Here is a 27,594-nt window from a genome sequence, read left to right as displayed (position 1 = left end):
ATTATAGTTCGATTTTTGGTTCTACAATATCTCCCTCAGTTTGGTAAGAAACTAACCAAATTCAGAACATTTTCTCAATCTTTTTCTTTTAGCACACCCAGTTTAAACTGAAACATTTCCCAAGTTTGTTTTAATTATTCAGTTGAACAAAATACCATCTCTTTACTGCACATGCCTTTCTGCACGCAGTGTCTCCACTCACAACCAGCTTACACAAAAATAGGGACGATGGTTTTCCTCAGCTTGATTCAAAGAGGAAAGAGTTCCCACACAGACCTTGGCGAGCACATCAACCATGGGTCACCAAAATGAAGGTGGAAAATAAACACTTGAGTCTCTGGTGAGTACTATTTTAACTATACCCTCTGTAATAAGCCAACAGATGGCACCTAAGTATGAGAAGGCAAACTCTGGAGAATCAAAAGCCTGGAGGGCAAGAAACCAAAAGATTCCATGATAATGGGGAGATGCTGGAGGGTGGATGCACCATCTTGGCGGTTGTGGGGGGAGCAGAAGAGGGTATCAGTGGAAGGAAGGGCTGTGTTGCTCTGAGTGCATGTGTAAGCACCTGGGGAATGGGACTATGGTGGACACTGCTAGACGGAGTGCTGGTGAGCACTGTGTGTGTGCCCCAAGGGAAGTTGAAGGCCAAGTAGCTGAACAGCAACATACCTCAACAGGTCAGTAGTCCAGACTGAACAGCCACCAGAGGAGCAGGACACCTCACCATGAGTGCATTGGCTTTATGTGCACCACCGGTGAGATTAGAGATCTTGGGGGAAAGGGGATACCTCGGGTACCCCCCAGAGTTGGGGGGAGGGGAGAAGGACTGTGCTACTGTGTCAGTATTTAGTTTTTGTTGATGAAGTGTTTAAACACACTGAAGACATTTAACAAAACAAGAGTTGATCTACAGGCAGAATCATGAAAAAAAGAGTTGAATCAGATTATGGAACAAAAAAAAAAAAAAAACCCACACCATTTTACAGGTTCCAATCTCAACCATCTAAGTACACAAAGAACTCTACATGCCTGTGTAGTGGAGAACAGACCTTTTGCATTTTCTAACTATGCTTTTCTTCAAAATGAGAGTGCTCAAATTTAAGTACATAGCTCTCTAACCCATAACTGAGAGAAAGCAATTTTAATGGATGTACACATTTCTCACGTTTTCTCCTAGACATTCAATATGGAGGGGACTGTCTTGAGAAAATACTTTCATTTCAACAACAAGCTTTCTGAATAAAGACATGTCTCCTCACTGTTGCTCCTCAGAAAAGTACAATCAAATAACATGACAGTAGAATTTTAATGTTAAATTATTACCACTCAAATATTGAAAACTTGGGACCAAACTTTTAAAAGTATATATGCATTTGTGTGCCAAGTTTCTGATGTGTGTACACAAATCAGATTTGCATGAATACAAAGGTACAAGGACAGGCGAGTTGGGTACTTGAGTTGGGTACTCACAAAAAAGTGTATCTATTTTAATATCTTCTATTGTTTGCTGTGTTGGTCTCATGATATTGGAGAGACAAGATGGGCGCTCTCTCTCTCTCTCTCTCTCTCTCTCTCACACAAAGAGAAGTTGTTCTCATTTAAAAAAAAAAAAAAAACACACCATCTTACCCTGTTTCTCTAGCTATTTGAATAGTATATTGTTTTAGGGCCTACATTTTCCTATGTTTCAGCAGAACAGACAGACAGACATGATTTCAAGTCAACAACAAATGCTTTCTCAACTAAGAACGTTTCTATTAAGACATCTGGCAATTATTCTTGTGCTTTAGTCTATATTTATTCAGAAGAAAGCACTTGAGATAATGCATACAAGCCATATAATATTTAAAGCTGTTTTCTGTCAGTCCTTAAAGTGGCTACATACTTAGTGCTGAATTTTTATGAAGAAAAAAGAAAATTGCATAAAGTGAAAATGTCAGCATAAAGTCTCTCTTAGGTAGGCATGCAAAAATTTCTATTATGCTCAACTGGAGCTTCTTATACAACAAGAAATAGACTCCTCTATGTAAAATATTATCAAAACTCTGCTCTGATTTTGTGTACATGTGGTAGATATACATTGTGGTAGAATGTCAGAACTCAGCTAGCAGCATTGTTCCCCATTAGCTCCTCTCTCCAATGTTCTGGATAATATTTCCCACTCAACTTAAAGCCATTTCTAAGGCTCAGTGAAGGTGTGAAAACTATTGCCAAATTAACAATACCTGCCTGCTCTATTCACCAAAAATTTCACTGTACTATCAGGCATAAACACTATATAAATGAGGCAAACGTAAAAGCTGCCTTACTGAAAAAGGCCATTCTCCCTACTAGTCATCTTCACAGATCACTTTATCATCAAGAGGACCTACAGCAGTACAGAAGGTAGAGGAGACCAATAATGGATTAAGTTTGTGGCACAGAAAGCTTTAGTGGAGAAGAGAACATCTGAGAAGTCCCAACCAGCAGAAGCGTTCCTAGTGGTTGACAATCTGGTGAATCCACAATGTTTACTCTCACAGGTTATTTAAATCCATCTCCTTGTCAGTACAAGATTATTTGCTTTGGGACAGTGTTTTATCCAGAGTAGATTTAAATGTACCAAATGGTGTTTCCACCACTTACCTCCCCCTTGGGAATTTATTCCACAAGCTAACAGAGCATTATCAAGAAGTTTTTTCTATCATTCAGCCTAATTCCATTGTATTACACCTCTGTCGTTTATATATATTCTTCCCCAAACTTTTCTCCACTCCCCAATTTTTGCCTAGTCAAGTTATGCATATATAGCAATTTTAAATCCTTCAAAATTTCTACCCAAATTATTTACTCTCAACTATCTCTAATCAGTAGGTCAGATCTGGCTATGAATGCAGACCAAAGCTGCATTAAAGCTAGTCTGTACTACTTGGGCTTTGCCAATACATCTATACCGGTATATCTATACCGGCAGAGCCCCCTCCCCCAGTGAAGATGCAATTTATGCTGGCAAAAGAAGTTATTTTGTTGGTATCATTAAACCACCTCCCCGAATGACACACAATACTGGCAAAGGGACTCTTGGCAGTATAGCTACATCTGCACACAGTGCAGGCGGGGGAGGGGGCGGGAAAGACGGGGAGAAGAGGGCATTTGCCAACATAATTATGGCAGCTAGGGGATGTGGTTTTCCCCCCCCCCCGCCCCCACCATTGCCTGATAGCGATGCTGACAAAACTATGTAGTGTAGACCTGGAGTAAGTCTCTTAGTATTACTGCTTGTTAGATTTTTCCCTGGTCATCAAGTATTGGTCTGGATTTTGCCTCAAATGAATCATACATTTCCCCTACTCATGCCCCAATTCTAGTATAGTTTATCCATGTTTCTGATTTAAGTCCCTTTATATATTTTCTCTAGCCATGCTTCCCAGATAATCATTTGCAAACTTCATTAATCTGCTGTTTACATATTTGTGACCATTCTTTATAAACCTAATTAAGGAACACTGGACTCAATACAAATTCCTATGGTACCTCAGCTCAACATTTTGCATAATCCTTTAACAGTTCTGTTTTGGGGCTATGGTTACAAATATTCATATTCCAGCAGATTTTAATTTAGCATAAGGTTTTAGAGAAAAGATGAGTGTAGTTGAATTTTGAGTCTGTTGGTTCTGTTCAATCTGGCTTTTGATCTTGGTATGAAACTGTAATTTTGCTAATACTGCTGAATAATCATCTTGCAGTTATGGACAGGGGTAACGTGTCCAAGTGATTGGTAAATGAGGATGGTTCTGGTTTTCAAAATGCTACTGGGATTCCCAGGGACGTCCTTGCCCTGGGATTCTGTCACTGACAAGGAGATTACTACTTCTGTGCAGCAGACTGCCATGGTTATCCAGGGCTCTGACCTCTACAGTGGTTTACCTGTGTGCCAGAATAGATGCAACCTGCAATTGGTGCAACATGCAGCTGCCTGTTTTATTGAGTTAGCTGCACGAAGAACACCTTTGTTTCCAGGTGAAATTTTAACTTGGCACAGATCCTATGAAGCCACATGTGGTTTGAATCTTGGCTGAGACTTGCCTCCCTCATTCAGTTGTCACTGCATTGTCTGATAGGCACTCTAGTGCAGAATTTGCATCCCCTGTGGTCATCAGAGCTTGAGTCTGTTAACATACACTAACAGGCACAAAATAGGGCTCATCTTTTATAGAAATAATAGTTGTTTGTTTCTTTTTGAGTGGGGTAGAGGGGATGGGAAAAGCCCAGGGATCTATTGATTTTACCATGTGTTGCTATTTTTCCAAGGTGGTTTCCTTAAAAACAACCCTACTTTGTATTGTGCCCAGACAGTTTTGCAATTGGCACTTGTACGAAATTTAGAGGAGGAAATCTAATCTAGCATCCTGGCTTCTGACAAAGGACAAAACAAGACAATTCAGAGAAAGAACATAATGCATCCAGCCAATTGTTCAATGGATTTATCACCAGGGGAAACTTTTCCCATTCCTATGAACTAGCTAATTTTGCCTAGGACTGGATGACTAAGTCAGTGTTTTCCTTATTCATATAAACTTTTTTCAGTTGTGTTAGTTTTCTACAAAATTACTTCCCACATTTTTAAAAGGAGAAAGTATTTCTTTTAAATTTTTGCACCCTCCCCCGTTAAAAAAAAAAAAAAAACCACTTGCTCATTCTTATATTATGGTACAGATTCAGCAGGAACACCTATTACCTCTCACTATACCAGCCATTATTCTGCCCATCTTTCATATTCTTTTCCCAAACGAGGGGCCTTATCAAACCCAATAGGATCCAGACTTGAAACACACCAATTACTGAAACCCCTTCCCACCCTCCCCAAAAAAAAAAAAAACCACACACACACCACACTAACCCACAGCTACAAAACTGCTGCAGTGGGGAGGAAGAGTACAGTACATAACGTAGGCTTCTTCCATCAGTAGAAATGCTCAGCCCAGCCATTATACATTTCCCTCTCCCACTCCAAAATGCTCCAGTATACTACCAAACTTGCAATCCCCTTACTCATGAGGGCTTTTCAGAATCTAGCAAACAGTCTTAATTACTCACCATTGCATCTCTTATTTTAGTTATGTCCTTTGAGATCAAATACCGCACATGCCATATTTACCTTTTTGGGGGCTTTATATGACAAGAGGTTTTTTTTTTTTTTTTAATTGCTACTGGTCATTTAATCTTCAGCAACTTCCACACCAAGATTATTTGAATCCTATACAGTTAAGAATGGTCCCAACTAAAATCCATCCCGTATATGGAAAGTTTAAATTATTTCCTCTTGTGTGTGTTATTTAACTTAATTCACTAATTCAATACATTTGATATCTAACATGATTACACTGCAGAAAAACAAGTGATGAAGCTTTGTGCTGTGTAAGCCTCACTTATTCTGAGTCATCCCTTGGCTCATGTGCCAATATAACTGGAGTTCTATAATATACATACATATTAATTATATCCATTTTATATAGGCACTTAGCTGAAAAAAGTTGTCAAGTTTTTTCAATGAATTTTTGATGGATTATTACTAATAAATATTGTTTTAGTTATAATTGGAAAATGTTTGTTATAGCTAAAAAGATTCAGATACAGATTGTTGCACATTAAATTTAAATATGTAAATTCAATGTATTCACAAGGAAGATCATGTTTTTAAATATATAATTTTATACTATTAGGATCTTATTCCTGGATAGCACTGACAGAGTGCACCTGTTTGGAATAGCCTTCTGTGTAGGTTTTAACTGTTGTATATTTGCATCATTTTTATTTGGAGGGAAAAATATTCAGTTAACATTTGTCAACAGAAGTCTAAGCTTCCCAAGCCCACATATATAATTATGCATTCATAAAGGACTCCATAACAAAATTTAACAGCGAGGCAGTTGGTGTGCTGAGAGCCCTCAGTCTTATCATACCAACCAATGTTGTCCCATCATTCCCTTTGATCTAGACAGGTTGACTGGAGTACATCTGTTGTCTCTTGTTTTATACTAGATCTTTGTCCACACTACAAGCACTACAGTGACACAGCTGCAGCTTATGCTACTGTAGCATAGGTACCTGGTACAGCTACCAGAAGGGTTTTTTTATTACAGCAATGGGGGAAAATGTACCCCCTCGGGAGGCAGTAGCTAAGTCAGTAAGAACAAGTCAGTCACCCTAGCAGTGTTTATACCAGGCTTAGGCTGGCTTAACTCCATCCGAGGGTGTGAATTTTTCACACACCTGAGCGACATAGCTATATCAACCCAAGTTACAGGTAGAGACCAGGCCTTAGATTGTAAGCTCTTCTGGCAGGGGCTGTCTTTTTGTACAGCATCTAGCACAATGGTGTCTTAAGTCCATTACTGGTGCTCTGAGGCACTAAAATAATAATAATTAATAATAATCGATACAAGCCTAAGCCCAGAAAAAAAATAGGTCACTGAGAGAATGAAGCTAGGACTGTATTAAAACACATTTGTAAAGGATTAATATTTTCTACTATTTTAGAAAGATAGGTTTAAATAGAGGAATGAAAGGAAGGATAAGCTAGCCCAAAATACACTACTCAAACTATAGCAATGTTCCCAGAGTCTAGTATAATTTATGTGTAAAGTGTCTTAAAAATACACCAGTACAAAGTAGCTACTCTGTAACACAGTACATTTCATCTACATTTAGCTCTAGGATGCAAATAGTTATTCAAAATGCTTTGTAGATCTACATTCTGGAAAAATGCATTAAGGAGCAAGAGCAAATTAAAGCATTTGGATAGCCTTGATTTTTTGATGGTACAATGGGACATATGAAAGCTGCTATGTGCTGGCTAAAATGGGTATACATTTTTGTGCTAAGGTTATTTCTCTTGCCAATTTCCTGTTCTTCTTTTGAAGATTTCAATATACACAGTAGCTACTACTATCAAAATAAAATACACTGTTTCAAACCCCTTTTTTCTACATATTTTTAACTCTATAATACAAGTTGGGTAAAACTAAAAAAAAGTTAAAATTCTTTAAAGCTTATGAAATGCAAATTTACTAAATGCAGAATAGTACAATTGTCTACAAAAACACTGATATACATTGAAATTTTTTTTATAAAAAGCTCTAACTAGAGAAACATTTTGTTGTTAAAATAGGTACACTGCATTTAAAATGCTATATAAATCAACATTTAGGATGAAGGGTCAATGGGGTTAAACTGTCTGTCTTTCTTGACTAAGTTCATAAGCGTCTTTGCTTCTGCAAGTACAGCTAGGAATCACAGTGTAACTTGAATATTAAAACCTCCAAGGAAACCATCAATAAGAGTTGCTAGGAATTTCACAAGTTTTTTTTTCCTTAGGTGTTAATTAAATGATCATTTAACACTGAAATGTAAACACAACATTTTCATCTACTGACAGCATAGCCTATTATAAATCAAGAGTAATAAGAGTCCTGGTGTTAATACTCTAAACCAAGTTCCCACAACACTTTAAGATGCCTTGTCATGTCTAAGGTTAAGTATCTAGACACAAAACAAAGATTGTGCCTACTCGACTTCCAGTTCAATTTTCCCATCGCCCAGTGACCTAGGTAACACTTTGAGCAATAAAGAATAAATTTAATTTCTTCAGCATTTTGTGAGGATTAGGAACAATTGTTGGCCTGCAATGACTTTTTATCCTTGGATTCTTTTTCTTCCAGAGCATTCCCCCCATTCTGAAAGAAAATTCTGATGGTTTAAGACATAGAACAAACAACTTTAAATTAGGCTTTTTTCAATCAATTGGAACTGTTGGAGGGGAAGCAATCAAGCTTTCTTTGGACTTTTCTCAGCTATTCAGTTACTTTGAGCTTTAATCTTCTACCAGCAGAAGAAGCCTACCATCATGGGGTGAAGCTCAAATATTTTTTCATTTTCACCCTGGCCTGATTTATTCCTTTTATTCTCACTTTAATCAAGATGGCATGGCTACACTTCGATGTCCACCTAGTGCAAGCTGAGAGTTACAGATGTCCTCTTCATAAAACATTTCACACCATGGGTCTGTACCATATAATAATGGTATTTCCTCTGACATGCCTTTTCACTTTTCATTACTTCCTTCACCGAGATTCAGTTTCCTACTTAACTGCTGCCTGAAAAGTTTCCTATAACATAGTTTAGTAAATCTTTCAAGGTTAACTCTGCAGAAACAATCCAGTGACTGAATCAGACTGGCCATTAGACTAGCTATAGCTGAGGTGGCCCAAGAAGAACTGCACTACACTGCTCTATATTGTATTCAACTACTTTTCTTTTTTAAATCTGCCAATATTTAGATTCTGCTTTGACAGCAACCCTCCCATCACACAACTTCCACCACACCCACACTGTCTAATAGACTAAGATAATTAGGCCATCAGTTTAAGTAAAACTCCCCACTGATTTAGTACAATTTAAAATAAAGCAATACAAAATTTGCTATGACTGATAACTGCTAAGCATATCTAAAAGTGACTTGTATCTTTTCAATAGGCATATTTAAATGCCAATATCAAATACTAAAAGAAATTTCAAATACCAGAAGCATTTATGTTGAAACCAGCAGAGTGGCCTTAAGCCATATTTTTTGTTTGCTTGCTGTTTTTAAACATGGTTTTCAAATTAAAATTAGAGAATAGCCCTAAGCCATAGTTTTGTTTACTTGCTCTTTTTAATGTGGTTTTCAAATTAAGGTTAAGCGTGACTATAAACTGTATTGAATGTCTGCCATAATGAAAATCAACATTAAGTGTCCTATAGCTGCTTGTCTGCTGAAAATGTAGACTATTCATTCAGATAATATAAGGATTTAATATATTTGTCCATTACCAGAGGTTAGTTTACAGCCCCAAAAGTCTACCCAACTTGCTATTTCATCCCACTACAAAAGAAAGCATTACTTGCATAAAAATGTAAACTTAAGTTTTTATAACTAGAAAATGTAAGGGGCAAATTTAAAAAGCCAATTTCCCCCAATTACCTTGAGCTAAAATTTTGAAAACCCAACATGACAGCTAGGTAAACTGTATGTTTCACAAGTGAAAGGAGAATATTTGCTTCAAGATGCAATAGCATTGACCAACATTTTAACTTCACAAGTGCCTATGTTTAACTGTGAAGTAATTGATTTCTTAATATTTAGTTCCATATATTTTCACCTATCATTTCCTGTAAGTAACCATGTTATGCTAGGTGCTGTCCAAACACAAGAACGTTCACTCAAAGGGCAGAGAAAGGGACACAATATACAAGTAAAGCAAAACAACTGCTCATGTTCTGAAAATACACAGTACTTTATTTTTTAATAAAGGTAACTTGGACTACACTGAGCACACTTAAAAGTTTATTCTGATTTTAGAGCTACCACCATTTTCAGCTTTAACCCCTATATGTAAAATTGGGAATATTACTGGAGTCAGAATGAACCTTTAAAGTACACCCAAGTTCCCCACAATCTTGCCATAAACAGATAGTTATTCACACTGCTGTGTATTTTTTGCTTCTCTCACCATTAGGATTACGTGACCAGATAGCAAGTGTGAAAAATTGGGACAGGAGGTGGGGGGGGTAATAGGAGGCCATATAAAAAAAGCCCAAAATATCAGGACTGTCCCTATAAAATCAGGACATCTGGTCACCCTAATTAGGATACAGATATTACAGTTTGTAACGAGTGTTCCAGTAAGCTTCTTGGTTTCACACTTTTGAAAGACTAGAGAGAATGCACTGAACAAATTTTGTAGTACTTCCAACATCCCTAGAAATGCAAGAGTCCTGTCCTGCAGTCCCTTTCTCATGAACTTCGTCCTGCAACCAGGCCGTAGTGTCCTATCTTTTTTGTTCACTGCTTTTTAAGGGGTGACTGTTTTTTGAATATCAAAGCTTTATAGAAGTAGAATCAGAGTTACAGACTGAACTAAGCAATGGGGCAAGAGGAGAAATATTCATACAAGATAATTTATTTCCCATTTCTAGTCTGAAGTACAGGTGGACAGTGGAGGAACAACACTGGTCTTGATAATCTTTTAAAAAGCTGCCTTCTGATTCTTCCATCCCACAAACAAGTGCTAAAATAGAAGTATCAAAAGCTGACAGTTGACCAAAGTTGCTACTGCTTTGCAAGGTAATTATATTTTGGAGAATACACACTTCAGTTACTGAATTCCCTACAAAGTGGCTACGTACATGAATAGGCATATTTCAAGCAAAAAATATTATTAGTAATTTCTGTAGCTGTGGGTCAGTGTTACAACAAAAATGGCCTTTGTGAGTTCTAGTTAGTGGGTCTACAAGCTTAGTTGACCCAACTCATTTTTAGGTCTGCATTCTAATTACAAGACCTTAATATACTATTGGTCATATGCATCCGAAGAAGTGGGCTGTAGTCCACAAAAGCTTATGCTCTAATAAATTTGTTAGTCTCTAAGGTGCCACAAGTACTCCTGTTCTTTTTTTGGTCACTGAATTGATTTAGCACAAAGTTATGATAATTGTTTTCTCCCACTGCCAGAAAAAGGAAGACAATCCTCTTAGTGTACTGTTACTCTAGGCAGATGTTGTAATTTATTTTAAACAAATACTTTGTAAATTACAAGATTCCCCATCTACAAATGACCATAAAACCGAAATTTTATACATGTTTTTCAATTTTAGTTGTTTATTTCAAATGCTTTGAAAAATAAATATTTAGCAAAGAAAAATTAAATTATTATAAACCACAGAAGACTAAACAACTGAAATCATTGGACTATTAGTGCCAATTATCTAACTTATTTGTAGAAGTATTTATATGTGAAGTGATTTAAACATTCTGGAGGGGCGGGGAGGAGGAGGGTAAAAAACCCCAAGATTCTAGCTTTCCATATCTTTGAGGTTTAAAGAGATAAAAATCACAACATTGGCATTATGGAAGCATAAGAAAGAAGGAAATGGAAACAAATAAAAAAATCTAAAACAGAAGATTGAAGTACAGATTTTGAAGCAATTTATTAGCATTTCTCAGTTACTTAAACGCATAGGAACAAGCCATAAAAACTAAAGTGAGCTCACTAATGCTTGAGAAAGCACTTGCTCCAATTAGAAGAACAGAACAGCAAACTAAACTTGGATTTCATATAAGTAAAGGTTATAATATTGTATCATTTTCTGATATAAATACCCCTCTTTGAAAACAGATTGTTGCATGTGCACCACACTTAGTAAGGATTACACCTTTCAATACAAAAGTATTACAGCATATATGTAACAGCTGAAACATGCCAATTACTGCTTTTGTTTAGTAGCAACTCATCTAACAAGCTACTTCAAAAGAAGAGAACCATTCAATAATATTTCCTACTACAATTGAGAATGCATTCTTTTTGTACATCGGATTTTTAAACACCAAACCACCTGTTTCCACTTGGAATACAAGTAGTCAGAAGCTTTAGTATAATGAGGCTCGGCATCTCTAGGAGTTTTCATAACAGAATTCTCTTTGCTTTGTCGAAGGGGATTATTAGATGATTACAGATAAAACCTTTTATCTACCAAATTACTAATAAATCCTTGCTTAGAATTTTTAGAAGGAATACAGGCAGAACTGTGCATTTAAGTATGCATACAATTATACTAGTGGTAATGAAACAAAACAGCTTAAAAAAACATTGAAAATGTAAAGTTGTTCTTCCAGCCCCTTACAAGCACCATCTTTTTCATTCTCACCTCTGGTTGGTTCTACTTTTAAAACAGAAAACAAAGCATGTTAACTTGTGACAGCTAAAGAGGTACCAACTTCAATGATGCTAATAGTAGGTTCTCTCATAGCAGTTACAAAAAGATATGATCGCAATCTGAAGAACTTTCATCCTCTTTGCGTCAAACATCTTCGGTGTTCCCAGCAAAGGAAATCAGCGGTAGCTATCATGGCAGCTGACTAGATGAGTAATGATGTCGATCTGACCAGACAACGGTAACCGTAGCAACTGTAACCTGCAATTCCTGCATAACCATTGTTGGATTTATTGTGGCAGGGGCCAAGAAGGCCAAGAGTAAAATGAAGTAGAGAACTATGGTGTCTGACACATCTAGTACCACACACTTTAATCATAGCTGGCAGAAATTAATTCAGGAGGAATTTTTTTTTGCAAGGGCTCACCATGCAGTTTTCTGCTTTTATGCTTAGCTACAAGGATCTTAAGCTACTAAGTGGACATCACTAAACTAGGTGTTTCTTATAGTCAGATTACACTAAGACCTTTTCCTTTAAATATGTGAAATGTCTTATTTCAAATATACTTTTTAAAGTATGCTAATGGTAGAAAGGAAAGGTGTATAGCGGAACAGAAGGCCTGGTACCTAGATTAAGTTTAAAATTATCCCCTGCAAAGTCATTATTCAGTCATTATAGCTCAATTTAAACAAATTTCTGAATCAGCAGCTCAGGCATGAAACTCTTCCTCATCCCAACTTCTAAAAAAATTGTTGAAATCAAAACATACAGGTTTTGTGCACAGAATTCTTTATCATGTTCATGCTACCACCTAAAAAGGTATCTTTTAAAGCCAAACTCTCAAAGAGTTAGGACATAGCTTTTAGTATCCTGCAGCAAATGGCAATGCAATGAACTGTGATCTAACAAGCCAAATTAAGTAGTCAAAATCTATTTGCCTCAGATAAACCCATTAGTCCGTAATAGTTCTTTATTTTAAAGATACTATTGCTGACGCTAGACAAGTCAGTGTCAGTAGGCAAATGGGTTGTTGGAAACAATGCAGGCTGTTCTTGCAATGAAAAATACTTTTTGAACAATGGCGTCATACAAAAAAGTTTAAATATTACCCAACAGGACCCACACTAATGTATCTATACACTACTATTTTGTCAAAATCCTTATTCTACAAGAAATAAACATTTTCAAGCTCTTCTTGAAAAATCAAGAAACTAAAATTATACAAAATTATTCAATATACCTAAAAGTATTTATAATTTAAAAAAAAAACAAAGAAACAAAAAACACTACGGCCAAATGGAGTTTTATGCCAAACCATCTTTCCAGTTCAATTCTAAATACGTTAAAATAGGAAATATTTTACTTAAACTATCTTCAGGAGTTTTCTTGGAAGATTATTTTCCTCCAGCATTAACTATCTGAAAAATACAAACTAGATTTCCAAAATAGAGAATATTCAGTCAGACAAAATTATGTACTGTATCTTTTAAATTCTCAACCTATCGCTTTCCTTTACTTACACTTCCCATCTGTCAACAAGTGCTTGTAATTTTATTACAGTGTCCTGTAGTTTATGCAGAGTTGGTATTATTTTACAGAGTTCTGTTAATGGACTGGATAAATGGTAATGCTATTTAAACTCGTCTCCTGCTCCAACAAACACAGCTGCAACTGTACTACTATTTCTGAGCAAACATCTTGACCTGAACATGCAGTGCTCTCTCAACCCATCCAAAGAGAAATTGGAGCAGACAGCAAAGGGAAAGCATAGCTGGCCGCTGGCGGCAACCAACCATGTCTAATCATAATTCATATACAGTGTACCCTCGCTCTTTTATATTGCATTTAGGCTACACAACAAGCATATGTGCTTCTTCACCTGGCATCTCATTTACAGCCAAGGGTCAAATGGTAATTATCATTCACAGAAGCTGAACAGCATACTGAGAAACTTAACGAATACACACTAACGTATTAGCTATTAAGGTTTTTTAATTGGGAAAATTAGATACCAAAGTGTTAAATATTTAAAGTGTCCATGTATAGACAATTTTGATTCTCCTTTTTTCAGAGACTATAGCTTGGTATGTATGTGTGTATGTAGGAGTTTCTACACGTACACACGAAGTTTAAAACAAAAACAAAACAAATACACACAACTCGTTCCTGGTATGGTGGAGAAGCTGTATAAAATCCAAAGCCTCCTGATTATGAACAGCCAACATACATCATTTCTAAACAAATGCCTACTTTTAGCTGTATGCTTAATTAAGTCAGAACAGCAAATGATATATTTCAGTACAGTTAGTGTATTTTTAAAACATGCATATGTTATAACCAGACATTCATTTTCATGGTCTGATCAACAATAACCCTGGGGCAGAAGACATTTAATACTGTTAAGCCAACCATCTCTTACTTTCCATCAGATACACCATGTGTATTTGTGTGTTCTATATCCAAAAGAAAAGAATAGATACTTGTTTTAAAACTTAAGTGTACAATTCTAAATAAAGAATATTCAAATTTGAGTATGCCTTAAATGTACATCCATTTTAATCTGTAAATTATCTTATTGCTATTTCAAATGGAATAAGATTTAACAAACATTAACCTAAAGGTGGAATAAAATAGAACACCCATACACCTCTCACCCTTCCTGATATGGAAGTACAAAATTTCAGGTTTAAGGTTTCCATGCTTGCTAGGGATTCTTTTTTAAATGGTTGAATTACTAACTTGTAATATATACTGCACACATATTGTAATATTTGAGAGGTGTGTACTCTAATTTTGTTAGCTAAAGGAAGGAATTTGCTGGAGCAGAACCCCTTAGCATACTGCTGTCTAGTAATCCAACAAGTGTTTTATCTACAGAAAAAGCTTTTGATACAAAAACAAACATACATCAAAAGCAAGAGGCAGATAGTAGGCAAGTATATGATACTAATGTGTGTGACTACAGTTTAGGCATTTTAAGTCTCCTTTCACATTAAAAAGGAAGGTGAATGAATCATTTAAGGAAATTAGAACAGAAGTCAACTTCCAAAAATGAAACCTTCATTATGAAAAATTACCTGACCCACTTCAGTTTCAAGAACATCATGAACTGGAGTGAATTTGATCAGATAGCTATCCTATCTTCCCTCATTTTCCAACCACACAAGGAAATATCAGGAAAATATATCCTCCTGACTACTGATTGCATACTGAGGAATTGAATATCATTTGTTAGTTCGTCAAACTATTTTGTCCATTTAACCTATAACAATTCCAGCAGAACAGTCTCATGTGAAGCCTACAATGAAATATCAAGAATGTGTCTTTGAAACAAGCTTCAAATTATGTGTTTTTTCAGACATGCTGTTTTCTCTTCGGTCCTACATACTATGATTAAATTAAAGTTATCTTGAAATATTAAAATAATCAGAAGAAACGGCTTTGTGTCAGGTTATTTATCTAAGTCTACTCCACATTCATATTATAAAGGAAAATAATTAGATTCCAGAACATCATTGGCTGAAACGTCAACATTCCAATTTAAATTATTAACCATACTATAGAATCAAAAGCAACACTGATACACTGCACTTTATATAGGTGCTAGCTAAAAATTTTAACATTTTGTACTTTTCATTTTAGTCATCTGACAAAACAGTAGGTTACCAGTGTAGCAACAAGTATGCAAGATGGCAACACAGATATACTTTAGTAAGTAAGAGGACTGTTTTTTAGTCCAACACATGCCATATATAAATACAGAATATTCCAGAAACAAAATTATGAACAGCCTTTGTGCAATATCACTGGGCCAATACTTCTAAAGCCATTACTTTTGGGGTTTTTGCTCTTTGTTGAAAGACAAAAGTAAAAAGTTAGGGGAAAACCAGCCTATTCTTCCACCAAAAGCTTATTTAAATATTTAGAAGGGGGGAGGGGAAGAGAGAGAAGACAGATCAGAGTTTGTGTATCGGAGATAGAAAATGAAAACTGGAGAGTAATCAAAGAAAATACTAAATTAAAATAACGTACATTGTTCTTGACAAGGTAAAAATAAGTAGCACACTTCAGAAACCACCTATCCACACCCACCTCTATAGAGTGTGTGTGTGTGTGTGTGTGTGTGTGTGTGTGTGTGTGTGTGTGTGTGTGTGTGTGTGTGTGTTTAAAAAGGCACATTATGTAGGACTTGAAAGGTTTCCAAAATCAATAATGGATTTGGACTACTTACAGCCTGTATAGTTTAGGAGTCCCCAGAAACAGCAACTCAGAAAGCAGCTGAAGATTATTTCTGTTTAGACGCCTTTTGAGAGAAAGAAAATAAAAGTTAGGTTACAACTAAGACAATAGCAATCAAATGCAAACATTTTGTACCAACATGCCTGTGCTACAACAAACTGAAGAGAAAGCACAGAAGAGGTATGCTTGGTCCACTAGTGGAGACATGGTCCAGTAGTAACTTTACCATGGGCTGATTATGTTTTCTGGTAACCTTGCCTTTCATTTTATGAAAGACCATTTTCAATTTAAGGAGTCTAGCTTAATCACCAAGTTGGGACTCTAGGCCATATAATCAAAAATCAGCACAAAAAGGTACAGTTTCTCCACCATCTCTGTAGTGTGGAGTAGCTGATACAAACATGTTTGTGACCAACATTATCCAAAAGCACATTATATACATTGCACACATATGCATCACTGCATTCAAGTTATGTGATAATGTAATGAAATTAAAGATCCATACAGTGTGACTGTGCAAAGAGGCAGAGATAAGGCTGCCATGGAAACCTTACTTTCTTGACTTCCATGTAATTAAAATCAACTTACACTTTGTACTAAATAGTTTTCAATATAATTGTGTTGCTTATAAGACTATGAAAGTAAATGGGAACATTTGGCATGGGGGAGGGACTTGAAGAACAAACATGTACTGTATAGGAGGAAAAACTGTAGCTGGAATCTGGAAGAGATCTCTTTGCATATGAGGTCTCACTCAGCTACTAAGGTCAACCCAGCTTAGTCTATAAAATGACAAGTTCAAAACCCATAGTAGTACGGCTGGAGGTAATCCACTGCCAACTACAACTTGACATGACAAATATATACAATTTTTTTTTTAGATTTACAATTAAGATCATTTTTGCTATTACAGAGTAATAGCAGCTCTCGATCAAGTAGTCAAATAATGCAATATATTAAGTCCAAGACAGTTTATTTAAGAAAAAAGCCCCAGGCAAAGCCAGGCACATACAAACTTGTAAGCCTATTTCTTTGCAAGCAACGCATCATTAGTCCTTACATTGCAATTTACAGAGACTCAATTTATTCATCCCAGGTTACACTTGCACACCTGCATGGTGTTAGCTGAGGCTCTGTTTTATGGCACTAGCATTAAGATTATGTAAGTCACTAGACACCAGTAGACTGAAAAAGGTATTGAATAAGGCTTGCACAAAAGAAGATTCTAAATCTTATAGCAGGCATAGCTTCCTAAAGGTACATCTAAATCTTCTTGATGTAACGAAATTCACTTTCTTCAGTTCTCATTCTGATTGTCTGAAAGAACCTGTATTATTCTTGTAGCTCCTTCCTGAACCCTTTCAAATTTGTCAGAATACTTAAATTCACTTACTGTGTATGCTCCAAATATAGTTTAAGGCTCCAATCTTGTGAAGAATGCATGTGGACAACTACTCCCATGAGTAGTCCCATTGAACTTGATGGAACTACTTGCTGAAGTAGCACTCAGCAAGTAGTTGCACAAGTTCAAAGGAACTACCCGTGCAAGTAAAGTTATGCATATGCAAAAGTGTTTCCAGGATCAAAGTGCCTAAGTGCAAATTTGCTGAATAAAACTGGTTTTGAAATGAACAGTGCCAAAGCAGTAGTTTTAGTTCAGTTCTAGATACTTAATTCTGAAATTAAAAACAAAGCTATTTCCAGTCAACCAAGCACGAGAAGTCAAGCTTTCACAGACCAACGACATTTCACAGTCACATGGCATCATTCAGAAGAAATTGGGGAGAATTTGGAAGGAGGTTGTTGAGAGAGTGGGAAGGGCAGAATTTAGCATACGATATGTGAAGTGTGGAAATTCAGTTTGAGGAAAGAAACTGAAAGTTCATCTGACCCTTCACAACTCGATGTACAAAATAGGAGCTCTGAAACTACAATTCATATGATCCAAACTTTCCATTGACTTCAATATATGTTTGTGCGTTCCTTGTTATCAGGTTTTGTATTGAATTATCAAAATAGGTTAATACATGGCATTTCAGCACTTCTGCTTTTAATTCCCCCCAAAAACAAGCATAGACGCATGCAAAAAAAAAAAAAAAAACAAGAAAGGACAGCTATCTGACATTTCCTCAACTTCAAATAAATGTGGTTTTAATTGTGCCTCTTGTTTTAAAAATGAAGTTCATAACAGAAGTGATAATTGGAAAGTTAACAAAATGTAACTTTTTGGGAAGAGTTTAGATAGAAAACAGGAATGTATTAAAAACATAACAGGCAGGTGTTAAAAAATAAAACTAATTTTAAAAAAGCAGAAGTTCAGCATTAAGTCAAGCAGCAATAATGTGGGAATAAAAGTACAAAATGGAAGTTTGGCCTGTGGTTAAATAAAAAACAAAAAAGTTTTCTGTATCGCTTTGCTTCTCTCCCTCTTTTTGAAAGTTGTAGACTTGGGGCTTAATCCTGCAAATCCATATTTACAGATCAAAAAAAAAAAAAAACCAATGGAATAACTTGCATTAGTAAGGACAACTCATATGTTCAAGTGCTTGTAGGATCAAGCGTCTACGACTAAGCTATTCAGGGCAGAGTTTTCTAGTCTTGCATTTCTTTAAAAGCACCTCTCACAATTTGGGGTCATTATATAACATATATATAATGAATCAGTTGCTCCATTTCTGACTTAGAACAATAGCACAATTTTAACTTTTAATAGAATGTAGATATAGCAATACTAGTATAGAAATAAAATCCAGTTATTACATTGCCATATAAATTTTTTTTTTTTTTTTACAGTAGAAGCTTTGTCAATCTTATCAGTCTGAAACTTTTTAACAGACAAGGTGGGTGAGGCAATATCTTTTATTGAACAAACTTCTGTTGGTGAGAGACAAGCTTTCAAGCTCCACAGAGCTCCTTTTTCAGACCAGACCTGAATAGGTCTGAAGAGCTTGAAAGCTCCTCTTTTCCTCGCCTCTCCACCAACATGGCTACAACACTCCAAATAAAAGAGACAGGCCAGTTAAATGACAATCCTGAGTATTCAAGACTGACATTTACAATCATTTTGTGATCATTACTTTTAAAAAGCATCTTAGCACTGTAAAAGCATTCCTATAAAAGGATCTCCAAGCATTTTACAAACAAACATTCAGCATTTAAGCCTTGTGAATAGCATTTATAATTCACACAGCACTCAAAAATATGCTAGGTACTTTATAGATAAAGTAAATGACACAAATGGTGTCCACAGAATTTGAATGGTAGAATCTGTCTGACATTAATAAAAGAGTGGCCACTAATTGAGAACAATAAGGCAAAGGGAGGATAAGAGATATATATTGGTACACTTACATTTATAAAAGAGACACACTGGTCATGGATCCAGTTAAGATTGAGTTGTGTCACATTTAAAACAAGGATTCAGCTTTTGTTATGCATGAAGAATAGTGTCTTCCCAAAAATTACAGCATTTCCTATTTGAGCACCAAATTAATTGAAAATTTACAAGTAAATCCATTAGCTTTACAGAGTGATTTTTTTTTAAAAAGTCAATCCTTTGTCCTGAATTCTTAAACCAGGCATTCTCTAGCTATACAAATCAGTACAGAGGTGGATTTTGAATAGATATAGTGCAATAGATATCTTTTTCAAGAACTATGTCCTCTTTTATCCATTATTCTTCAGTCTCTGGTGAAGAATAACGTTCTTGAAAAGCAACTCATAATTAACCACTTTCTAAATGGCTGCCACTTCCTATTGTGGTCTGTTTTTGACAAGAGGTTGTTCTTAGCAAATATGGTAACCACCTCTTCTCCCCAACTCCTTACAGTGCTCCTTTATGCATCTGATGAAGTGGGCTGTAGTCCACGAAAGCTTATGCTCTAATAAATTTGTTAGTCTCTAAGGCCTTGGCTACACTTACCAGCTAGTTCGACGGCTGGAAATCGAAGTTCTGGGTTCGACTTATCGCGTCTAGTCTGGACGCGATAAGTCGAACCCGGAAGTGCTTGCCGTCGACTGCGGTACTCCAGCTCGGCGAGAGGAGTACCGCGGAGTCGACGGGGGAGCCTGCCTGCCGCGTGTGGACCAAGGTAAGTTCGAACTAAGGTACTTCGACTTCAGCTACGTTATTCACGTAGCTGAAGTTGCGTACCTTAGTTCGAATTAGGGGGGGTAGTGTAGACCAAGCCTAAGGTGCCACAAGTACTCCTGTTCTTTTTGCGGATACAGACTAACACGGCTGCTACTCTGAAACCTTTCTGCCTCCTGACAGTGAGGGTGCTACTATCTTCCCTGAAGGCCATTTGTCTTCACTCCCACTTGAAACAGAAGGAGGCAGTGTCGATCTTTATATTGAGGCCACAGGTTGCCCTGATCAATAAGTTAAGGTGGACATTTTCAGAGATCAATTCTTTGAGAGTTTCTCTAAAGGAGATAATTGTGAGCCAGACTCCACTGAGAGAGAATCTTTCAATTATGAAGATAAGCATAAAAAAAAGTTACCCTTAATGCTAAATATGCCTGTTAGACTACCCGGCCCTCAGAAGTACTCAAAAGGAAAGGCATAAAGTGAAACTGAGGACTCAGGGGAAAGCACAGGAATATGGCAAAGACGATAGAGGGGAATTTGGAATGTACACTTCATCTACTTTGTGCTGCTCTGGCACTACAAACAGCAATAAATATTGCTTGAATAGCTAGCACATTCCACCTGGTTTGTGCTCCTGCAGAGCGATACAAAACAGCCACAAGTACCCAAGGGAATCTGACCCTGAAAGTTTAAATTTAAAGTTACTGTGGGGTAGGTGTGGTTCTTCCAGCTGTTAGCGTGGATCCCACTGTAGGTGTGCCTGCACTTCATACATGTGAAATCGGTTTGTTTTGCTAATAGTGTCTATCAGGGCTGCACACGTACCCTGTACCTCCTTGTGCACCTGTATGAGGGTATAAATGGCAGAGTGGCTGCAACCCTTCCTCAGTTCACTTGCAATTCAAAGCTCATGGTAGCGGAGGACTCTGAAAAATGGGGATGGAAGGTGGGACATGGGTTGCACACTGATTAAGTCATCTCAGAAAAACCACAGTTACTGAAGGGTAATTAACCATTCTCTTTGTCAAGTATGTGTCAGTGTAGATTCCACTGCAGTATCCCCTGAGGATAGTGGAAATGAGGAGTATCAGCTGCATCAGTTGAACAGTGATTGTAGGATAGGATTGCTCTTCCAAATTTGGCATCTGACGTCACAGCTAAATCCAAGACAGTGTTTAACCCACTGATGTGTGTTAACTGCACACTGCTGCCTTACAGATTCCTAATATTGGCACATTCCAGAAGCAAGTGGAAGAAGCTGCTTGTGCTTTGGTGGAGAGAGCCTTGATATTTGGCAGGAGATTCACACCAGCAAACTGGTAACAGAGGAGACATACCGTGTAATCCATTTTGATGTTTCTCATCTCAAAGGTTGACCTTTAGAACACCCAACTATAGCTCAAAATATATGGGACAGTCCGAATGCTTTATTCCTGTCAATATAATAAAACAGAATGCTGTGTACACCTAATGTGTGTCATTTCTTTTCAGTGCCAAATGTGCTTTTGAGAAGACAGATCAGCTGAATCATCCGCTTTAAGTTCTGTGACTACCTTAGGGATGAATTTCAGGTTATGTCTTAGCACCACCCTGTCCTTATGGAATACTGTATAGTAAGATTTAGTCAGAGCCTGAAGCTCAGTCACTTTGAAATGATAGCAACTAGGAAGACAGTCAGTCATTAGAGATGGCATAAGAAGCAGTCAGCAGCTCAAATGGAGATTCCATGAGTCTCAGGAGGCCTATACTAAGGTCCAGCTAGGACTGGGTTCTTTGACAGGCAGGTGTGTAGTAATCCTCTAAGGGACTTCACAGCTGGTCTACACTACGACTTTAATTCAGATTTAGCAGCGTTAAATCGAATTAACCCTGCACCCGTCCACACAAAGCCATTTAATTCGAAATAAAGGGCTCTTTAAATAGATTTCTGTACTCCACCCCGACGAGGAGTAGCGCCAAAATCGATTTTATCATTTTGAATTAGGGTTAGTGTGGCTGCAATTCGATGGTATTGGCCTCCGGGAGCTATCCCACAGTGCACCATTGTGACTGCTCTGGACAGCAATCTGAACTCGGATGCACTGGCCAGGTAGACAGGAAAAGCCCCGTGAACATTTGAATTTCCTGTTTGCCCAGCGTGGACAGCCCAGGTGACCACAGATAGCTCATCAGCACAGGTAACCATGCAGGCCGATAATGGAAAAAGAGCACCAGCATGGACCGTACGGGAGGTACTGGATCTGATCGCTATATGGGGAGAGGATTCAGTGCTAGCAGAACTTCGTTCAAAAAGATGAAATGCCAAAACTTTTGAAAAAAAATCTCCAAGGACATGGAGAGAGGCCACAATAGGGTCTCAGATCAGTGCCGCGTGAAAGTCAAGGAGCTCAGACAAGCCTATCAAAAAACAAAGGAGGCAAACGGTCGCTCCGGGTCAGAACCGCGGACATGCCGCTTCTACGACGAGCTGCATGCAGTTCTGGGGGTGGGAGATGGGAGGGGGAGGGGCACCACCACTACCTCACCTCTGACCGTGGATTCCAAGGCAGGGATAATCTCATCAGCTACACCTGAAGATTCTGCGGACAGGGAAGGAGGAGGACGACGAGCTTGCAGAGAGCACCCAGCACTCCATTCTCCCCAACGGGCAGGATCTTTTTCTCAGCCTGACTGAAGTACCCTCCCAAGCCAGTATCCAAGACCACGACCCCATGGAAGGGACCTCAGGTGAGTTTACCTTTTAAAATACAAAACCTGTTTTAAAAGCAAGGGTTTTTAATGATTACTTTGCCCTGAGGACTTGGGATGCATTTGCAGCCAGTACAGCTACTGGAAAAGTCTGTTAACGTGTCTAGGGATGGAGCAGAAATCCTCCAGGGACATCTCCATCAAGCTCTCCTGGAGGTACTCCAAAAGCCTTGCCACAAGGTTTCTGGGTAGTGCAGCCTTATTCCATCCTCCATGGTAGGACACGTGACCGCGCCATGCTTGCAGCAAGTAATCTGGTATTGCATGACAAAGCCTGGCAGCGTATGGTCCTGGTGTTTGCTGGCATTCAAGCAACATCCGTTCTTTATCTTGCTGTGTAATCCTCAGGAGAGTGATATCGCTCATGGTAACCTGGTTGAAATACGGGAATTTAATTAAGGGGACAGAGGTGGCAGTTCCTACTGGGCTGTTTGCCTGTGGCTGAAAAGAAATCCTTCCCTGCAGTTAGCCAAGCATGGGGGGGGGGGGGGGAAGAGAAAGAATTGGCCCAGAGCTTTTCTTGTTTGGCTAGCAGGGATCTTCCCTGATATCAGCCATGCGGTGAGGGGAGGGATAAAGTGATCATCCAGAGAATTGGATGGGGGGGGGGGGGGGGGAAATGGTTAGTTTGTTTTCTGCTGCTGAATGTTAACTGGAAAACCGCAGCACTCAACGGCTTTGCTTGGTATGTGGGAAAGGAGGGCGCAGAAGCCGAAAGACAATGGCTTACCATGGCCGCATGCAAGCCTAATTCTGTTGCCTGGACCTGCGTCTGTGATCTCTAGCAGCAAAGCCACAGGCACTCAATATTAAGAGACAAAATGCGACCTTGCACAAAAAAAAAAAAAAAAAAAATCACATGTGCTATGTAATGTGAATAGTGTTGGTCACGGTGAAAGAGTATAAGCATTGTTCTGCAAAAATGTATTTCTAAAAAATTCTTTTTCCCCCTCCCTCCAGCAGCTGCAAATTCAACCCTCCCTCCTCCGTCCTGAAGGCTATCACAGATAAGGCGTCAGAAAAAGACGACGTGAGACGAGAGGTTTGCAGAAATCATGGAATCCACCCGCAGCGACAGAGCTCATCTGAATGAGTGGAAGGACACGGTTTCAAAGTATAGGAAAAAAGCCAGTGAACGTGAGGACATGAGGGACCAACATGAGGACAGGAGAGATGCTCGAGCTGAGAGGTGGCAGCAGGAAGATCAGAGGAGGCAGGATGCAATGCTGGGGCTGCTGCGTGAGCAAACAGACATGCTCTAGCGTCTGGTGGAGCTTCAGGAACGGCAGCAGGATAATAGAGTGTCTCTACAGCCCCTGTATAACCTCCCTCCCCTCTTACCATGTTCCATAGCCTCCTCACCCAGAGGTGTAAGAACGTGGGGGGGAGGGGGCCCAGGGGCGGAGGCTCCATACACCTTCCCCTTCCACCCCAGTGGACAGCCCAAGCAAAAGGCTGTTATTTTTTTAACCCTTTTTTTTTTTTTTAAGTGGCCTTTTCCTTCCCGCCGATCCTCCTCCCAAACCCCACCCGGGTTCCCTCCCTCTTTTTATAATCTATTAATAAAGAATAAATGTTTAAACGATAGTGACTTTATTTGGTTTGAAAGCAAGCTGGGGGAAGGGGGAGGGTGGGTTCCTTACAGAGAAGGAGTCAATAAAGGGGGCGGGTTTTCATGAAGGAGAAACAAACAGATATTTCACACCGTAGCCTGGCCAGTCATGAAACTGGTTTTCAAAGCTTCTCTGATGCACAGCGCTTCCTGGTGTGCTCTTCTAATCGCCCTGGTGTCTGGGTGTGCATAATCAGCAGCCAGGCAATTTGCCTCAGCCTCCCACCCCGCCATAAAAGGTCTCGCCCTTACTTTCACAGAGATTGTGGAGCACACAGCAAGCAGAAATAACGGGGATATTGCTTTAGCTGAGGTCTGAGTGAGTCAGTAACAATCGCCAGCGACCTTTTAAACGGCCAAATGCACATTCTACCACCATTCTGCACTTGCTCAGCCTGTAGTTGAACAACTCCTGACTCCTGTCCAGGCTGCCTGTGTATGGCTTCATGAGCCATGGCATTAAGGGGTAGGCTGGGTCCCCAAGAATAACTATTGGCATTTCAACATCCCCAACAGTTATTTTCTGGTCTGGAAAGTAAGTCCCTTGCTGCAGCCCTTTAAACAGAGTAGTGTTCCTGAAGACGCGAGCGTCATGAACTCTTCCCGGCCAGCCCACGTTGATGTTGGTGAAACAACCCTTGTGATCCACAAGTGCTTGCAGCACCATTGAAAAGTACCCCTTGAGGTTTATGTACTGGGTACCCTGGTGCTCCGGTGCCAAGATAGGGATATGGGTTCCATCTATCACCTCACCACAGTTAGTGGATGGCTTTGCTGCAATGGGATTCCCTATGACCTGCACATTTTCCAGAGTCACTACCTTTCGTAGCAGCACCTGAGTGATTGCTTTGGCTACTTGCATCACAGCAGCCCCCACAGTAGATTTGCCCACTCCAAATCGATTCCTGACTGACTGGTAGCTATCTGGCGTTGCAAGCTTCCACAGGGCTATTGCCACTCACTTCTCAACTGTGAGGGCTGCTCTCATCTTGGTATTCTGGTGTTTCAGGGCAGGGGACAGCAAGTCAAAGTTCCATGAAAGTGCCCTTACGCATGCGAAAGTTCCACAGCCACTGGGAATCATCCCACACCTGCAACACTATGCGGTCCCACCAGTCTGTGCTGGTTTCCCTTGCCCAGAATTGGCGTTCCATGAATAGAACCTGCCCCATTAACAACATGATCTCCAAAGTACCGGGGCCCGCGGTTTGACAGAATTCTGTGTCCCTGTCCATGTCCTCATCATGCCTGTCGCTGCGCTGCTGCAGCCGTTGCCTCCTCGCCTTGTTTTTCTGGTCCTGGCTCAGCATAAACTCCACGAAAACGTGCGAGGTGTTTACAATGTTCATGACTGCTGTCTTGAGCTGAGCAGGCTCCATGCTTGCCATGGTATGGAGTCTGCAGTGTTCACCCAGGAAAAAAGGCCTGAAACGGTTGTCTGCCATCCGTTGCTTTCATGCAGGAAGGGACGGAGGGGTGAGGCTGTACCCAGAACCACCTGCGACAATGTTTTTTGTCCCATCAGGCACTGGGATCTCAACCCAGAATTCCAATGGGCGGGGGAGACTGCGGGAACTATGGGATAGCTATGGAATTGCTACCCACGGTGCAACACTCCAGAAATAGATGCTAGTCCCGGAACACGGATGCACACCACCGCATTAATGTGCTTAGTGGGGCCGCATACATTTGTCTTTATACAATCTGTTTCCCAGATTCGAATTATATAAATTCGGATTAATCCCATAGTGTAGACATACCCTCAGTTGTGAGAGAAGACCGAGCACAGCTGCACAGGTGGGTGACAAGCTGAGGTATTAGGTGGATATTAGAAAGTGAAAGGCCAACCTGTTTTAGATAAAGTAATAGAGGATCTTTAGTAGAGGCCTGGACTAGGTCCAAGGCTTTCTGGGTTGTCCACATTGAGAACCTCTTCTATTTGGAAGAATGTCTTTTTCTGGTAGATCATTTCCTGGACCTGCAGTCTGTCAGTCAGGCTCAGACATTGAGCAGCCACACTGAGGCATGGAGACTTTGGGTCTGGATAAAGTATGTGGTTATCCAGAAACTGAAATCACATCTGGATGGTCTAGGAGTTAGATTGGTGGCTGAATGTTGATTGTCAGCCAGAGCTCTCTGCCAAAAAGAAGCCACCAGAATGATCATGGCCTTCTCCTTTGATCTTGGAAAGCATCCTGGGAATAAGGGGAATTTGGAGAATGGTGTACAAGCACACCTCTATTCCACTGCAGGAGGAAAGCAACTGGCAACTACCCGGGATTCAAACCTCCTCTCGAAGAAAAGTTGTAGCATTTGCTATTGTCCTTCATGGCAAACAACTCTGTTTTGTGAAGACCCCAAATGGCAGCATCTTATACTGTTCATGATTCAACCGCATCATGAACTGACCAGCATCCCTCACAAGCATGTGGTGTGCAAATCTCCCACTGAACGGACTTCCAAGTCAAGGGATCCATATCTGAAATTGCTCCTAATCAAACTGATGTGCACCAGCAGGCTGCATACTTCCACACAGCCATTCACCTGGCCCACAGGAAGTATCTAAGGTTATTCATTGCAGAGAGAGTCCTGGAAGGAGTTCCTTGAATCTACTCTGATTATCCTCACAATTAACTGGGTTATGTATCATTCAAAAAAAAAATGTCCTTACATCTAATAGTTTGACCAGTATTCACAGTTAAAATCTGAAGGTCAACACTATTCACCATGAATAAATGTAAATGCATTTGAAAGTTACAGGCATGATCCTGCAGTTGCTTTCCTTAAGGGTAAGGACTTGAGGATTAGGTCCTGTGTTTTCAAGTTAAAATTGTCACTCCTCACCTATTACTGAGGTCAAAGACAGACTTCTGTTGGACTCATTTTAGCCACTGTTGCAAAGGACTGTTAACTAGTTTCGAGCTTGCTTTAATACTAGTTTAGCAAACCAAAAATCCATCTGTTTTTGTAAAATGTTTATTCTGATTGTTTAGTCAGTATTGAAACAGGATGGAAACAAGTTTACTGTTATATGGGAGACTTTCATCTAGCCACTGTTACAAACCTCACTTGCTTACTAAATACAGTAGCTAGTCAAAAATGCTATTTGCCATTTTGGAAAGTTTTCATGGACAATTATTTGCCTTTCTGACTGCTGGGCTGAGGAAGAGT

At 39.1% G+C, this 27,594-nt stretch overlaps 1 protein-coding gene across 5 annotated transcripts in view; it reads right to left on the bottom strand.

Moving 5' to 3' along the window:
* The window catches only part of SLIT2 (slit guidance ligand 2), a 422,038-nt gene that overhangs the window by 376,766 nt on the left and 17,678 nt on the right, over window positions 1-27,594 (bottom strand). For all 5 annotated transcript variants that reach the window (XM_054030535.1, XM_054030533.1, XM_054030537.1 and 2 more), the window contains exon 4: window positions 15,966-16,037. In XM_054030535.1, coding sequence (XP_053886510.1) covers window positions 15,966-16,037 — 72 coding nt within the window. The remainder of the gene's footprint in view (window positions 1-15,965; window positions 16,038-27,594) is intronic.

The sequence above is a fragment of the Malaclemys terrapin genome, chromosome 5 (genome assembly GCF_027887155.1).
Source record: "Malaclemys terrapin pileata isolate rMalTer1 chromosome 5, rMalTer1.hap1, whole genome shotgun sequence".
Classification (NCBI taxonomy): domain Eukaryota; kingdom Metazoa; phylum Chordata; order Testudines; family Emydidae; genus Malaclemys; species Malaclemys terrapin.
This window is presented reverse-complemented; position numbering and strand designations above follow the sequence as displayed.